A 16,484-nucleotide genomic window follows, 5' to 3' on the forward strand; every position below is an offset into this window, starting at 1 on the left:
ATGAACGTACCAGTGAACATGCAAGAGAAAAAGTCAGTAAATTGGAATCCATATTCAGGAGCTCCAGAGCCACCTCAGAAACACCATGCCAGGAACATGGTCAGCATTTTCCAAGAGCAGCTGCTAACTTCAGAGCTTGTTCTATAGCTATGTCAGGAACTCACAGCTGCTCTGGGCAGGAACACTTAGCCAGTTATAATAAGGCCCAGGAACCTGTATTAGCAGCTATGAGTACAATTTGACTCTCTTTTTTACCAGTGCAACAAAATCTCTATTAACACCATAAACGAAGGCCTGGATTTTCAAAGAAGCCTAAGAAACTAGGCCTCTGAGCTCTTAGGCAGTTAAATTGCAGTTTTAAACAAATTTGGCAGGAAAATATCAAAGCATAGTCTTCTCTGGATGTTTTGAAAATCCTAGGCTCAAATAATAAAGTTCACAGTTTGCTCGGTCACATGGATAAAGTGCAAGTAATGTTTTGAGCCTGCTTCGGCGGAAAGGGCGGGATATAAATATGAAAAATAAATAAAAGCATTGTGGACATTGCTGCTGAGGCATCTTCTCATTATAGGATGCAGCATATTTCTGCAAAGGTCATGCTTCCCCAGACAAACCAACCCAAAATGTGAAGATCACAGCTTGCTATATACCAACCTAATAGTATATGTATTGGCTACATCAGCTTTCCACAGAAACTCATTCCAAAAACAAAACATATTATAATGCTATACATATTTTATACATATCTGGCACAAAATTGGACACTTTTAAAAAATTACTGAATGTGAAGCCCAAATAGTATTTACACACACAAAAAACCCCATTTCCCCTTTTTGCACCCAGCTGCTCATATTTAGTGCAAAAGAACATCTTTACAATCAGAAGGAAAAGAAGTCTGCAGTTAACATGTTCACATTTTTGTGGTTAATACATAATCCTTTTAAAATCTCAGACCTCAAAATAACATTGGCAGTGCCCATTCTTTGGTATAGGGTTGCAAAATAACTTGCACTAAGGACACCTCAGCATGTCACCAGCCTTTTGCACCAAAACACTGGTTTCCACTTCTCTGTCTAGTAGCACTGGGAAGGGAAAGTGTCCAACAGAAAAGTCATGGGTAGAAAGACAACGATTAACCACCCACCCATCTTTCCCCTTCAGTTCTTCTTCCCAGCCAGGGATCCAAGACAATGTTTGTTGGCTGCAAAGAAAGCTAAACTGGGAAAGGGGACTGTTAGAGGAAAGCGCACAGGGAAAGTGTACCCCCCTCCTGCCCACTGCTTTTCTGCTGCAAATGCTTCCTTATGCCATTCTGTAGATGAGAACTGGAAATCAGAGTTTCCATAATCAAACTGGCCAGCTATAAAGGATAATTCTGATAAAAGCTACACAAAACATCTGTGAATGGAGCCCAGAAATTTCCAAGGTCAACATTTTGTAATGAGGCATTTGAGTCACAAACTAAGGGCCAAACTACATGACATGTTTTTAGTAAGCTGGGCCCAGGGAATAGTTTTTAAAGTCTCTGAGGGCCCAATTCAATGCAGGACCACAGCATGGGAGATAGAAGGAGTCCTGCCTCACTCAAACACCATTTTCCTGAGCTGAAACAGCTTAGGAGTAGTGATGGCAGTGGTGAGTGGCTGCAAGGAAAGCTAATCCCTGGACCCCACTTGTTAAAATCTCATTGTGTAGTTTGGACCTGTGTCTAATAGACTGAAATTACTTCTTGCAAACAAACTCAATGTTATTTGGGTTTTACTGAATTCTGAGGTGTGCTGGGGAAGTTCCTATTATATTTACTTCGGGTGAAGGAATGTTGGATTCAGGATGCTCAGGCCAGCCCTCTTGATGCAGCCTGCCTCAAACTTTAGAAATATCTGCAGAAAATGACAGGAATTACAAATGAATCCTTCGTATACACTCATGTTCAATTACTCTTCATGCACTCCATGTGCAATTGTTTACCTTGCTTGTACAGGTCTTCATAGTATATTATGGCTGTCATCAGAACAAATTTCATAATTACTTTGTAACAAACATCACACCAACATTTATTATCGACTGTGCAAAATAGTCAAATAAACTCTATAGGAGAGTGAACAAGGTGGTGTGTTTCTGGGATAAAATGTCCATCAACAAACTCTATTTGATAGAACATGGCCTTTTAATAAACTCTGCTGCTTTGAGTTCAATAGCCAGATTATTGGTTTTGAGCACAAAAGAAACATCTTGGTGAAACAGTCTTAGAATTCAGTTCAGCTTCCAATGTGCCAACTAGATTAGGGGTGTCAAAGATGAGGCCCAGGAGCTGAATCAGGCCCTTGGAGGGTTCCTATCAGGCCTCCAAGCAATTGGCTGTCATCTGCTTCCTTCTACATAACAGCTTGCTTTGCAAGGCTTGCTCAATAAATAGCATAGGAGCTACAGAGCAAAGTCTCTATTTTCTCAATTGGCTGAGGCTCCTCCCTTGGGGAGGAAGGGGGGAGGGAGAGCTTGCTTTGACAGGCACTCTCAGCTGCACAGCAGAGCTACTGAGCCAAGACTCTCTTCCTTCTATTGGCTGAAGCTCCTCCCTCTCCTGGCCCCTGGGGAAGGAAGGAGAGAGCCAGAACTTCCTTTGTCTAATTCCCTGGATCCCATGGGAGAGATACAAAGAAAAAGCCTTTAAGGCCAATGAGTGCTAATGTTTGAAACATGTTTAATTTTTAAGTTTTGTTTTTTTTTAAATCTGGGTTTGTCTGTGTCCTTTATAAAGTTTACATCTCTGCTACCTAATCTTAAATAGGGACACATACGGCCTGGTCCAACATGGCTCAGCCCAACAAAGTCTCATTTATGTCAGATCTGGCCCTCAAAACAAATGAGTTTGACACCCCTGAATTAGATGCCCCTGGGAAACTCATGAATATGCTGGTAATTGCCATTTCCTATTGCCTATCCTCAGGATTCAGAAATCAGAGGTATATTATCTCTGAACAAGGAGGCTAATTTCAGCTAACTTAGCTAATACCTATTGACAGAACTGCCAGTTTAGTGTAATGGTTAAGTGTGTGGACTCTTATCTGGGAGGACCAGGTTTGATTCCCCACTCCTCCACTTGCACCTGTTGGAATGGCCTTGGGTTAGCCATAGCTATTGCAGGAGTTGTTCTTGAAAGGGCAGCTGCTGTGAGAGCCCTCTCAGCCCCACCCACCTCACAGGGTGTTTGTTGTGGGGGGAAAAGATATGGGAGATTGTAAGCCGCTCTGAGTCTCTGATTCAGAGAGAAGGGTAGGGTATAAATCTGCAGTCGTCGTCGTCTTCTGGAAATTAATGGTTACCCCATTTTGCAATAGTGATTGCTCCTCCATTCCAGCAGTCCTTTCCAACCCTAGTAAAGCTTATTCCTGAGGTTGTGGGACTCACATGGAGTCACAGCTATGCAGTGAGGAAGGGGACAGAACTAAACCGCCCTTTATGCCTTTTCCATCCATGGAGCTCTGCTGATAGTAGAAGATGAAGGGAGCGATATTGCTCTCTCCATCCCATTGCAGCCTCCCATCCCATGTAGCTATTCCTTAATCACTTTCTTCGGGTTAGAAAGGACTGCTGAGAGTGAGAGGGATGTGGGAAAGAGCTGTGATCCTTGTATCTGCAGATTACTGTACCCAACTAACTTGCACTGTGTGAAGAAATACAAACTGTCTTGTCTACAGCCACTAAGCTTTATAGATAAGAGTTCTAGCACTATGAGAGAAGAAAAAAACATAGAATTTTACAAGTCTCTATCATATCCTACCATTAGCCATCTTTTTTTCTTTCACTGACTCTCAGATGTTGTATCCAGAGCCACAGTAGTTACCAAAAAATTCTTGGCACTCTTGGTTGTAGGTTTATTCACTAAGCCCAGTAGATACATATACATCTAACACACTTTAACATATTCTCTTGCGTTTAACAACTGCTAAAAAGGAATTCTGTTCTGTTTTACCTCGGTTCAAGTTCTTGTTATATTAGCAGGTAATTTTATACTTGATGTGATTCACTGGATGACAACATTAGATTTGGTTACTGTAAGGCCAAAAAGCTAAAACAGAAGCAGCTTTGAAACTAAAAACCCAATTCACTGCAAAAAATACAAACACGCAAGAAATCTTTGGTTTCAGAATACTGCATACCCAGAGATATAAAGTACAAAGCACTATCTGAAAGCTGTATAGAATGATAACGCTGTCCATAAAATCATTCCGTCAATGTTAGCATGGCATGCAATGCCCTGAGAGGTAGGGCAGGGTGCAACCCCCAGTATGGCCAGTGTATGGAATTCACCTTGTAGAAGAGTCTTAATCAACAAGCTGGTGAACTCTGATACATGGTGCTGGAAGATCCACAGATATAGAGAGTGGCTCCACATATGCCTAATTCTACAACTCTGGCATGGAGTATATCAGCAGCATCTTAATTATAGAAACACTCTACAGCTGAAAAGATGGGTGATGCTAAGGAACGACCACCATCTACAGAATTGGAGTTCATTTTTAGATTGTTATATTGTTGTATTATATGAACTTATTTTAACGCTATTGATTATTGTAGTTACCTGCTCAAAGCCCATTTGGGGAACGGCAGGCTATTAAATAAATAAATACAACTAAAAGTATTTCTGAACAATGTGAATGGTTCTAGCAAAAGCAACAAAGGAGTCCTGGGACATGACTGCCTGATATAAGGTAAGAAAGAAAGAATGCAAACCAAACACTTTATGCTCATGAAGGCAGTACAAAACCAATAAAAAGGACCCTTTAGAGTTGATAAAACAATGATGGTAAACAACATTGGAAGCTCTAGGTTTTGAATCACTCAGAACAAGGATGTTTGCATTGTTCGTTTCTGTAGCTCCTGTTAACTTCTCTTTTATGGAAGACACATTCTAAGAGTAGGCTAGTATGATTTTTTTTTATTATTTTAAAAAGTTGAGATTCATGACCTTCTCAACATTCCCTAACCCCCCCCCCAAGTTCCTCTTCCTTTAGACATTCAGATTTTTTAAAAAGCTATAAAGTTAACAATGTTAATCCAGCATTATGGGGACTTAAAACTGAAATTCTGGATTTACACTCATTTTCTCTGGGAACTGTAAACAGAATCCATTCTTGTAGCATGTATTGTAGCCACAGACTGCAGTCTGTCTGGATTCTACCTTGCTTGAGTGGTTATACTAGTGTATCAAGGCAAAACTGCTTATGTGCCTTGACAGAGTGTACAGCATTTCAAACTATTGCAAGGAATCCTGGAGTGCTTCTACAATAAACAGAGAGGTAAAAAATAATTGGCTAACCACAACTAAAATTCCATTGCAGTGTGCAAACATGGGGGAGAGCTAGATGTGCTGTGGGACCTATTCTCAGCTCATGCAGAAAGCCAGTTTGGACAGAGTTTTGGACTTAAACTAGGGAGACGCAGGTTCATATCTCCACTTAGCCATCAAGCTTACTGGGGGGGGGGGGGGGGCTGAATGAGGAGAGGGTCATAGCTAAGGTACAGCTGCTCCAGGCCCTGCACTTTCTATTCCTTTGAGCAGAAGAGGACACTCATTGGTTTGGATTTTAACTAGCATTTCTGCTTATGCAGTGTAATTTTCTGTTTCTCCCTTCCTATGGCAGCTCAAAGTGCTGCATTTCACGCCCCTGCAGGAGAGGGAGGCAGGAAAATCGTGCTCTGAAAGTGAAATCCTTGCACCTGCAGAAATGCTTCTAGGGATCCAATCCAGAAGTTTATTACTTCGTAATTCTATGTCATAGTTCATTTCCACTCTTACCTCCTTTCCCAGAAGAATCCTTTCTAAGGTATACAATTAGGAAATCATGTGGCTGAACAAAGCCAGTATCATGATACCTCCTCCCCCCAATTCATTCATGAAGTCTTCCTTTTCTAATCAATCAGTCCTTATGAACACAGCACATGGGACTGGTGAAATTTTAACACTGTAGAACTTTCCACCAGGTATTGAGAGAGAAAGAGAGAGGGGCAGAAAGGTATCTTTATAGAATAGCAAAAAATGAAGTAGAGAACTGCATAGGGCAAGACCAAAAAGACACAACATAATTTTGATGCTATTATTATGTGATGGGAAATCATCCTATTCACTCAAATAATATGCTCCCTTTTTCCTACCTCATCCACCAATAAAATAAAAAATTAATAAACCAGTGCAGTGTGATATTCTTGGCTAAATATACTGGGGAAACAGTAAACAATACTAGGGAAACAGTAAAAACCTGAACACATTTCTTCTGATAAACTGTTATACTGACATTTGACAGCTGCACTCCTTCACACACTCTGGGTATATGCATAAAAAAAATCAAATTACAGTATAGTCTAAGTACTAAATGATAGTGCTTGAAAAAGGGGCCCACAAAGAAGGCAGATTAAACAAGTAGCAGTGCCACTGTGTTGGACAGTGTTTCTTAACTTTTCTGAGAACAAATCAGTAGTCAGGATCTCAAATGTATGACTCTAGATGCGAAGAATTAATTTCATTTTCTGTAGAAGAAGCCTCTCTTATTTTTATAGCATGGCAACACACATAATTGATTGCCATGTCCTTGTAGATTTAAGTGGCAATCCCAAATAAAACAAGAAACATTGGTTAAAAAATTGTTCTACATGTTATTCTTCAGACTTTCTTTTCACCTGCCACTATTTTTGTACATTATCTCCACATGTGACTGTAATGCTGAAGTCTGCATATCTATATAACAGACTGCTAGCCAGCTAAACTATCCAATTTTGAGCAAACATGCATGGCTCATTTTTCACTGGAAGCAGACCACAATGCTTAGGAGTCATTGTACTCCCAAGTTCAAGAAAGCACTTAAATCTGGCCTAGGAACCTAATTCTCACAAAGCACGATGTTTTGCAAACCAGTATTCTGACTTTAAAGACCGTACATTTTAATGGGAAGTGTTCTGTGCCAGAGCATAGGATTTGCATGCCGCAGTTCTAAATCAAATCCCTGACATCTCCTGTTACAGGATCTCAGGCAACAGATGTAGGAAATTACTTTTCTTTGGTTGGGACAAATCGTTACTATACTACCAATCTGGTCATAATTCCTGTTTTGACTATTCTTTTTTTCTTAATAAGCAAGAGCCTTAGGAGTATTTTTGTATTGCAGCTTTGCACATTCTTTACATGGAAAATAAGCTCCTTAAGGATGGCTTTCGTCCTATTACAGACTGAATTCCAGCATCTTATACCAATATACAAACAAGTACTACCCTAGGAGGATGGGATATAACCCATTGGTGCACCACATGTTTAGCAAACAGAGGGCACTTAGGGTCAATCTCCTACCATCTTCAGTTAAAGGATCTTGGGAGGCAGCTATTAGAAAAGAGCCTCTTCTGTGGAGAGCCGCTTACACAGAATAGACAACACTGACATAAACAGACCAAAAGTCTGATCCAGTATAAGGCAGCTTCATGTGTTCACATATGTTCAACATATATGAACATGTATGTTTCGCACTACAGCCTTTTACGCAGACTGCTGGTCTGAGCCAAAAGGCGAATCAAGTTGTAATTCTACAAATCAATCAAGGACTGCTCTAAGACAAGTGTTCAGAAATGTTACTCTGTTGGCCTGATCCTATGTATGTTTACTCAAAAACCAAAATTAATTAGTTTCAGTGGGGTTTACTGCACAGGATCACAGCCTCTGGCTTGCAAATACCCACCAAGGAGAAAAACTGCCTCCCAGATAACAAATATTATTTTACAGAATTTAAGTGCTTCACATAGAAAATCTGCACTTTTGACAGAGGCATTTCTTCCACTTTCATATTTATCAGTGGCCATCATACCTTCCATTTCCCCTCTAATAACAGCATCAAACATTTTGTGCCCCTGTGGGAATATGGGAATGACAGTTCAGTCCTGCAAGGAGGAGAAAGATAAAGATTGCAACAGAGAAGAAGAGACAAAAAGAACCAGAAGGAATTTTAAAACAAAGTTAAAAATGCAAGTGCTTTAAAAAAGGTTGTATGTATACTCAGTTTGTCCCCCCCCCCCTTATATTTCCTCCTCCCAATTCTCAAGACAAGAAACCATAAATCAAGTTATGGGTTAAAAGAAAAGGGAAAGAGAACAGGTTTGGTTAGGTCTGTGCGAGTGCCCTTTGGTGGATATTAGGAAGTCATGCATTGAATAGACTATCACTCACTGCCCGCAGGAGGAGATGCAGCAGCAGCAGCAGCAGCAGAAGTGGTGGGAGTGGAATTGACGGAGGAAAGAGCTACATGGGTTGGGCTAGAAACATTTTTTACATCGTGGTGTTGGCTCACGATGGAAGGCTGTCTCCTGAGGGCTCCCTGTAAAGAGGAGGCGCCGGTCTGGAATGTGTAAACTACGTCCATCTGCAAAGAATCAGAGAGTGAGATAGCTTTGTCCCACAGTCAAAAGAGGAAAAGGAACTGGGAGAGAGGAACGGGAAGGCTAGGGTAGACAAAGGATACAGATACAAATAAGGGGCAAAGTAGGATGGGAAAGAGGAAAAAAACCCATACATTCCCATATACAAGTTCAGCAGTTAATCCACAGGTAGTGGTGCTGGGCATTGAGTTTCCAAGCCTTTTAATCTTCTTGTCCCCAATTATTCTTGTTTCTCAGCAAGTGCATGTTTACTGCACAGCATATGTAAAATGTGCAAAGAAACCCTCATGGCCTGCTACTTTGAGTAAAACAGACGAGCATTGTTTGGATCTGCACTCATCTCTTTTAGAACAGACATTAACAATGTCCAAACAGAATTCCGCAGCAACCTGTTCTCCCCTTTTCCAGTAGCAGCAGGCTGTGCAAAATGTTGACTGGCTGGCCCTTGAAATAATAATAATGAAGCTACTCATCCCCCATTTTCGCCACAGAAACATTTCAGGTTTTGTTTAAAAACACAACTGGAATGATTATTTAAAAAATGGCACCAAATAAATGTTTAAACACAGAACTAGATCTAGTGTCTGGTTTAAAGTGCAGTCCTGATCAGAGTTAAATCTAAGTCCATTGATTTCAGTTGATCTAGGAAAGTGTAATTTAGAATTGCACTGTAAACCCAAATGCTTACTCAAACCACATATGGATGTGTAAGGTACATCCATTCCCATCCTTAATTGCAAACAGGATCAGGTTGGGGACAATGTATAGCAGTGCAGTGGAACCACTACTTTTCCATTGCAAGTTTGGCAAAGCCATTTCTTCTGTTGCCAAATTCCAGGTCTGTAATGTGTGGGGGCAACCACATGCCTGGAATGTGGAGCTTAACAGATAAAAGCATCCCCTCTTTTGCCATTTGCTGCTGCAAGTCACCCCCTCCTGATGCTGTTCTAAAGTGAAGTAGCAGACCACTGGGGTTTCATTAAGTATGCATGCTTAGCCAGGGTAGTCAAATCCTATGATCAGAAATGTGTGGGGTGAGAAAGTGAGTGAGAGGCAGCAATCTGGTAGAAAAGCACTCTGCAAGCTCAGTGGGCAGATTGAGAAGGTGTGCCCATAAGCGATAGAGATGCCACAAAAGTACAGTCTAGAAACTTCAGTGGGATAACTAGTGTGTTTCCAGTTGCTCGGCTCCAAGGGATACCAAGAGGCGTAGCCACACAATCTAACAGAGGTTGCCATGTGCTGAGCTTCTCTCCAAGGACCAGGCCAGAAATCACATGAGGTGCACTTGTTTGGCCAAGAGAAGACAAACAGTCACTAAACAACCAAGCTGAAGCTAATGGCAGCTGCAATTTGTCAATTCATCACAAAGCAGAAAGGGCACAGAGGCATGCAGAGATACCACAATTGCAGAGTGTTCTCTTCACTGTCCCTGGAAAGCATGGGAAAAACTGCTGGATTTGGTACAAGCTTCCTGCTTCTCTGGCAAGACATTTGGTATCAGCTGCAAAGGGCCCTTGCTAAGAAGAAAAGGGCTGCAGTTTTCATTTCCCAAAACAAATTGTTTCTGTACTTAATCATGCAAGAAATACCAAAGAGTCCCCCACTGTTTTCCCTGAAGAGACACATATACAGGGCACTTTTCTGAGCAATACGTAATTCCAGGAGCTTTTACTTCCAAGATCAAAGCTAATTTGCTTGGGTTTACATCACACTCACAAAACAGACAAACTGAAGCCTTCTCACATTTGCATAGCGTTTGCTATAGCAGACAGCACTGTTCATTCAGTGAACATGCAAAGCTCCACAAGTGAAATAGGTCTTTTGCAAACTTGATATGATGACTTAGTTCTTTTTATTAGCTCAATAGGGGCTTCTGAGGGAAATTTTACACCACTGTATCACGTCTAGTTATACCTACCACCTTTTGCCACACATAGAGGAGCACACTTAACAATGGATAGCTCTCCCTCTAAAGCTTTTCATACAAGGTCAGCTTAAGGAACCACATATATCCATCTCTGTAAGCAGTGTGAATGAATTCTGATCCTCAGAGTCTTTTTTTGTATATTGGAACCCATCACCTACCTCAGTGATACATCCAGACAGCAAGAGACATGCAACGGCAGTCTTGCCAAGCTGATGCACATCAGCACCAGGGTTTAACAAGGCTCTCGATGCAACAACCATACCTTGCTTTTAATTGCATGCCATGTGAAGCCTCCATTGAATTCATATTCTTTAGTTTGTATTCTTGGTACATGACTGTGTACATGGAGCAGAATATTTCACCATGTGTAGTACAAGCAACCACCCCTAAAGTGGCAGAAATTACAATTCCCATATCTAAAAAGCACTCATGTCTAAGTTCCATGCAGGCATTCTTCTGAGGCCATTTTCCCTCATTTAGGACCTTGTGTCTGCCATGGGGCAAGCATTCTGGACCACAATAATAATAAAGTTCTATGTTTTTATCTTATACATGGTAAAAGGCAAGGAGAGTCATGACTTAGCACTAACAAGGCTTCCATCCCACAGACCCAGTGCTTTTCTATTCTCAACCTGCCAGATATTCCCTGATTTTTTAAGACTATCATCCAAATCCACCTCTCTCCTAGCGGCTGGGATATACTATATGCTGGTTTTACAGGATGTAGTTCAGCATGTCTAGTTATGGCAGGTATAAATAAAAGAAGGATCAAGTTAGTATCTCCTCACCTAGAATCAGGTGGAATGGGAAAGAAGACTAATAAAGTTACAGAGTGGTTAAGCAGCATTCTATGTTCTCGGGTAGCTCATAAAGCATTTTATAACTTGGGGTGCTACAAGTTGTGCAGCAACCCCATTTGGCAGTCAACCATATCCTTTTGATGCTCAAAATGAGACTGAACAAGAATATATTCAGCTTGCAGTGAGCAATTCAATTAGCTGCCAAATAATGTTGCCACTGCCTGTTAGCCAGAAGTTGAGTCATAACTGATTGGGTTCTGATTTCCTAGCAGTTCCTTGAATCCCAGCCCTGCTGTGTGGGGACACAGAAAAGCTTTGGAGGAAATCAGAAACTGACTCTCTGCTGATGAGGCATCAGCTGGAAACGGGCTTCTGATTCCTTCCCTCTCTCCTAGAAACTAGCTACACAGTGAAGATGAAGATCATAAGCAATAAGCTATTGATCTTCTCACTGTAACAGGGAGATGAGAAAAGATCATTTTTCTTTTCTTCTTTAACCCAAGCAAATTGTTCCTTTCCTATGCAGCCAACAATCTGTTTTTTTTCCTCCCCACCCATGCCTGCCAAACTGAGAGCTTGGGGTGTTGAGGACCAAGATCTCCTTTTCTCTACAGCTTGGAGTGAGGAAAAGAGAAAGGAAATCAGCTGGGTTTCTGATTCCTCACCTCATCTGCTTCATCTTAGTAAGTAGGGGAGGCAGAAAAGTTTCCATGATGGGAAATCAGAAGAACCTGACTTTCAGCTGATCCCCATGATTAGTTGGCAGTTTGCTCTGGATTTTCTTCTCCTAAAAAACCTTTACTGTTACAGAGCAAGTTTCTTGGTAGGAGATTTTAAACAGCTTCCAAACAACCTGTTCCTGTGAACAGGCTGCAAATAGCCCACTAATCAATAACCTGTCTGATCACCACTGGCAAATGGGAGTGGAACTGGCAGGTGGTCCAGCATCCCTGCTTATAACAATGGCATAATCAAGCATCAGCATCTCTTGTGTGCTGGGAAAATGGACTTCACACAAACTGGGTTCATATTTCTCTCTCCCCTTGGGATCATTTTCATTCTGGAATTAAAAAAGGTCTCTAAACCTTGATGGGAAATGTCATCAGTCTGTTAAATTTTAAAACTGGAAGAATTTATTTAAAGGTTTTATCCCAAAACCCCAGCAAATAACAACTGCCATGAAACAACCAGATGCCACCAGAAAGTCTCACCATTGACCTTAGCCGACAAGAATAAGAAAGCAAAAGGCAGTTAGGACTGGTGACTTCTGAGTGCATGGAGTTATTACACCAGGACCTTGAGAAAACCAGTCACTCTGGACTGCCTGAAAACCTTGTTAAGACAAAATCTGAAGCAGAAGTATTGATTTCCCTTATACTTTGTGAGAAGCTGAGCTTCAGGACATTGGAGAGATCCTTAAATACTGACATTGCTATGGCTCACATCCTATGGAACTATGCACTATGTCTTGAAGACAGGATGGCACAAAAAGGGAAGAACAAGACGTTAAGCTTGTTTACTGTTCATCTGAAAGACTAGCGCAGGAATCTAAGAAAGGTAGAGGACATGTGTCATACATGGACGGGTGCTTCATAAGAGCCTGTTTTTATAAAATAAATTTGTTAGGTTGCGCAAAGGGCCTTAGATTATCAATAAAAACCATCTGCCAGACAGGAATCTGGATATTCTGGTAAGTCATTGGACTTGCACAGACAGTTTCATGCGTGTGTCCGGTGAACAGTTGTTGTTGAACAGTTTATCATCTATGGAGCAAAAGGTCATGTACCTTAAGAAAGCTGTCCTGTATGATATCATGGCATAGTTTGGTATAATGGAGATCTATGTCCAAAGCCCTACTCTGCTATGGAAGCTTGCTGAGAGACCTTGAGTCAGACATACTCTGTCAACTTAACCAGCTTCACAGGTTGTGAGGATAACATGCAGGAGAGGAGAATGATGCATGCCACTTTGGGTTCCCACTGGAGAGAAAGATGAGGCATTAATGAAGTGAGTAAATAAATAAGTACTTCATTTTTATTCTTCAGAATAAAGTCATCTAAATAAACTGACTCAATGTATTTGTATAATCTGATGTTCCTACCTGTGTACTTATTCTTACATAAAGAACAAACCTTGTGCCAACAGCCTGGGCCCGTAGACTGTAACGAATACAGCCCTCTTTCCTTTTGAACTATTTATTCTTCCCTTTTGGGGTCATCCTCTCATTAAGCAGCAGTTTATTCTAAAGAACCACCAATTCAAGTGGATAGCAAAGACTAAAATAAGCCACAGCAATTAAATTCACCTTGGAATGCTTCATAGGGCTTCATGTGCTTGGAGGCAAACCATGAAATCCAGAGTGATTCCATGCACACTGCATGAAAATAAATTCTAATTTTGTTTAAACCTAGACCCCTAGTATTTTTTTTTTGCATAACAGTGGCAAGGGTTAGCATTAAATAGTCTATCTTTTGCTGGGATAGTAAGGCTGCCTTTACTAAGGCTGCCTCAGAGGCTTGGCCAGGAGGGAAGCTTCAATGGGATATCCAACTGCACTTCCACCAATATTGCTGGTTTGGGTCATGTAGATGATTGCTCATCCATCTCTAGACATGCAGCCCTGAGCTAATAGAGCTGGAATCTGATTAAGGCATAATATTGCTAAGAGCTGCAAGTAGAACATGGAAGACAAGTTCCTAGCAAAGAAGGTCTCAGCACTATACCTGAGTCTGTATTCTGTTGAGGCCCCGGAACCACAGGATTTGTCCCCGTCTGAGCTCCATTTCAGCATGGTCAATCTCATCTAGACCCTCTGGCAGTTCTTCCTCTGGAATATCCTCCTTGGTAATGCCATGTCCTGCCTCCTTCAGGAACTTCAGCTGGCTGGTTGGAACAGTGCAAATCACCTGCAGAGACAAGGTATAGTCTAAATTAATTATTTCCTGCTCTGCAGTTTGCATGTTCTTATTTCTGCATGCCAGGTCCCAGGTATCACCACTTTTTAATTTTATTTATTTAATCTTTACGATATTGTACTACCCATTCTTTTGACCCATAACATCCCATCAAGGTAGTTCTACAATAAATCATATTGCTTATAGCAACTAACAAGATGACTGTTACAATATCTGGATTTTGTCTTCAGAATGGAGGCAAGTAAGGAATGGAAAGAGAGACAATTTGTTTTAGAGAATGATATAAAGAAAACTGATTTTTTAAAATGGTAATTATCCTCCCAACCCTGTTAAATTAAACATGCTCTCACAAAACCAAGTTATTGTAATGTGAATCTTTTTTTGTTCTCAAAGTAAATTCCACGAGTCACCTTACCACAGTTACCCATGCTGGCCTACTTTAATCAGCTGAAAGAACAGAATTGAAACTCTTTAAGATAGGACATTACCACCAAAGACTTGGCAAGATTACTGGAATCCTGCAGGAATCTCAGTCATCTCCCTGGAACTTAACAGCACTACCAGATTTTACAGTCACACAGCTGGGAGAGGCACAACAGCACAGTGGGCCTTGCAAATGGAAGGTCAACATTTCAGGCCCTGGCAGTTCCAGTTGAAGAGTAGCAGGATTGGGAATGACCTCTGCATAAGACCTTACAGAGTCTCTGCTGGTCAGAGAACAATGCTGCACTAGACGGACTAACAGTCTGACTCAGTCTAAGGCGTATTCATATGCTTCATTAAATGTACATTGCTTTCTATAAATAGGAAAGGAGAGCAGAGATGGGAGGGGACTTAGTCAAGGCACCAGAAAGTTCAAGATTTCTTGATAGAGAAAGGAAGTTAACTACACTCCCATATCTCCAATTAACTGTATCACATAATGACATCAGTTGCTTTAACTCTCACCTGTCCCCAAAGCAGTTCACCAACACCAATGAAAATACACCAGAACCACTGACTCAAAGTAAGCCCTGAACAGCTGAATGGCTTTCCACCAAATTCCACAATGATGATCTGCAGCACAAGAAAAAAAAGTACAGCAAAAACAGGCGTTATTAAGTAAGTGCAATTATAGAAAGAATCATTATGCTGCAAAATAGCTCATATTACATACTGCTTCTAGGTATCAGGCATATTACCAGGCAAACCAACCATCTAAGTCTGTGGTATTCACACCGATGTTTCAGGAGAGCCACATTTGCAATTAACATCAACCAAAAGAGTCATATTTACTCCCATCTCTGGCAGGAGACCTTCACTTCAGGGAGGCTTGCAGCTTATCCATTCCTCTGTAAACTACTACCAACTATAAGCCCTACTAGGCAAGAATCTTACCCACTTTTTAAAAACATGTGGCAGACACTGTAGAACAATACTCAGAAGAGCCACAGGTGACTCTGCTCCCAAGCCACTGAGTATCACAATCTAAGGCACCTGCTTGCAAGTCAGTTCTGGTTTTCTGGATTTGTACAGGCGTTTTGGACAGGGGGAAAAAGGCAGATACAAGTCATTTTTCCAGAACTGGCCGAGAAGATCTCCTACCTCTTGTATTTCATGAGAGAGATTCCTTTGGTACTTTAAAACTGCAAAGAAAACTTGCATCAATACATAGGTAACAATACTTTTCAAATAAGGGTAGAGTCCTATGTGCAACTCCCAGATGAAATTTACCCCTGCCACTCACTAACACAGATATCTGATGATGTCAATATGAGCTACTGAGGCCTGACCTGGAGAGCCCAGGCAAGCCCAATCTTGTCAGATCTCAGAAACTAAGCAGGGTCAACTCTGGTTAGTACTTGGATGGGAGACCTCTTCAGAATATTTAGTCAGGAGGACAGCGGTAGGTTTTATTCAGCCACCTCTCTGAATATCCTCCAGGACCCAACAGGGTTCAATCACCAGAGGTTGACCTGACTTTCAGGTGCAGACACACAAAAAAACCTACAAAAAACCTCTGAGCTACTGAGTATCACCAAAAAGTGGCAATATTAGTGATTTGGACATGTCCCTGTACCCATAACATGGATCCACACCATCAGACTTGTGTGTCAATTCACAGTTGAGCTGCAAAGCACTGAATTAACCTAGGCACAATTAGTAGATTAAATACAGTAATTAGTAGATTAAATATATATATAAAAGAATCCACCACTAGTGTCACACAAAGAAGGGATTTTAGTGGAACAAAAATGCCTGCATTATGTGCCCAGGTATTTCTCAAGTATTTCACATGGAGATAACTGTATCTGAGCTTCTGAAAATGTAATTAATCTGACAAGATGACAAAAAATTAAGACCCTGGGCAGAAACATATATGGATTCTACAGGCTAGGGTACACAAGAAGTTGCACAAGTAAAAATGCTAGACAACTTTCA

The 16,484-nt window shown here is 41.1% G+C and overlaps 1 protein-coding gene across 5 annotated transcripts in view; it reads right to left on the minus strand.

The window, feature by feature from the left end:
* The window catches only part of ATP2B4 (ATPase plasma membrane Ca2+ transporting 4), a 245,815-nt gene that overhangs the window by 6,104 nt on the left and 223,227 nt on the right, over positions 1–16,484 (minus strand). For 2 of the 5 annotated variants that reach the window (XM_060231401.1, XM_060231400.1), the window contains 3 exons: positions 15,012–15,119; positions 13,872–14,054; positions 8,210–8,402 (listed from right to left, as the gene is read on the minus strand). In XM_060231401.1, coding sequence (XP_060087384.1) covers positions 8,210–8,402; positions 13,872–14,054; positions 15,012–15,119 — 484 coding nt within the window. The remainder of the gene's footprint in view (positions 1–8,209; positions 8,403–13,871; positions 14,055–15,011; positions 15,120–16,484) is intronic. The other 3 variants (XM_060231399.1, XM_060231398.1, XM_060231402.1) reach the window with 2 other exon arrangements.

The sequence above is a fragment of the Heteronotia binoei genome, chromosome 2 (assembly GCF_032191835.1).
Source record: "Heteronotia binoei isolate CCM8104 ecotype False Entrance Well chromosome 2, APGP_CSIRO_Hbin_v1, whole genome shotgun sequence".
Classification (NCBI taxonomy): domain Eukaryota; kingdom Metazoa; phylum Chordata; class Lepidosauria; order Squamata; family Gekkonidae; genus Heteronotia; species Heteronotia binoei.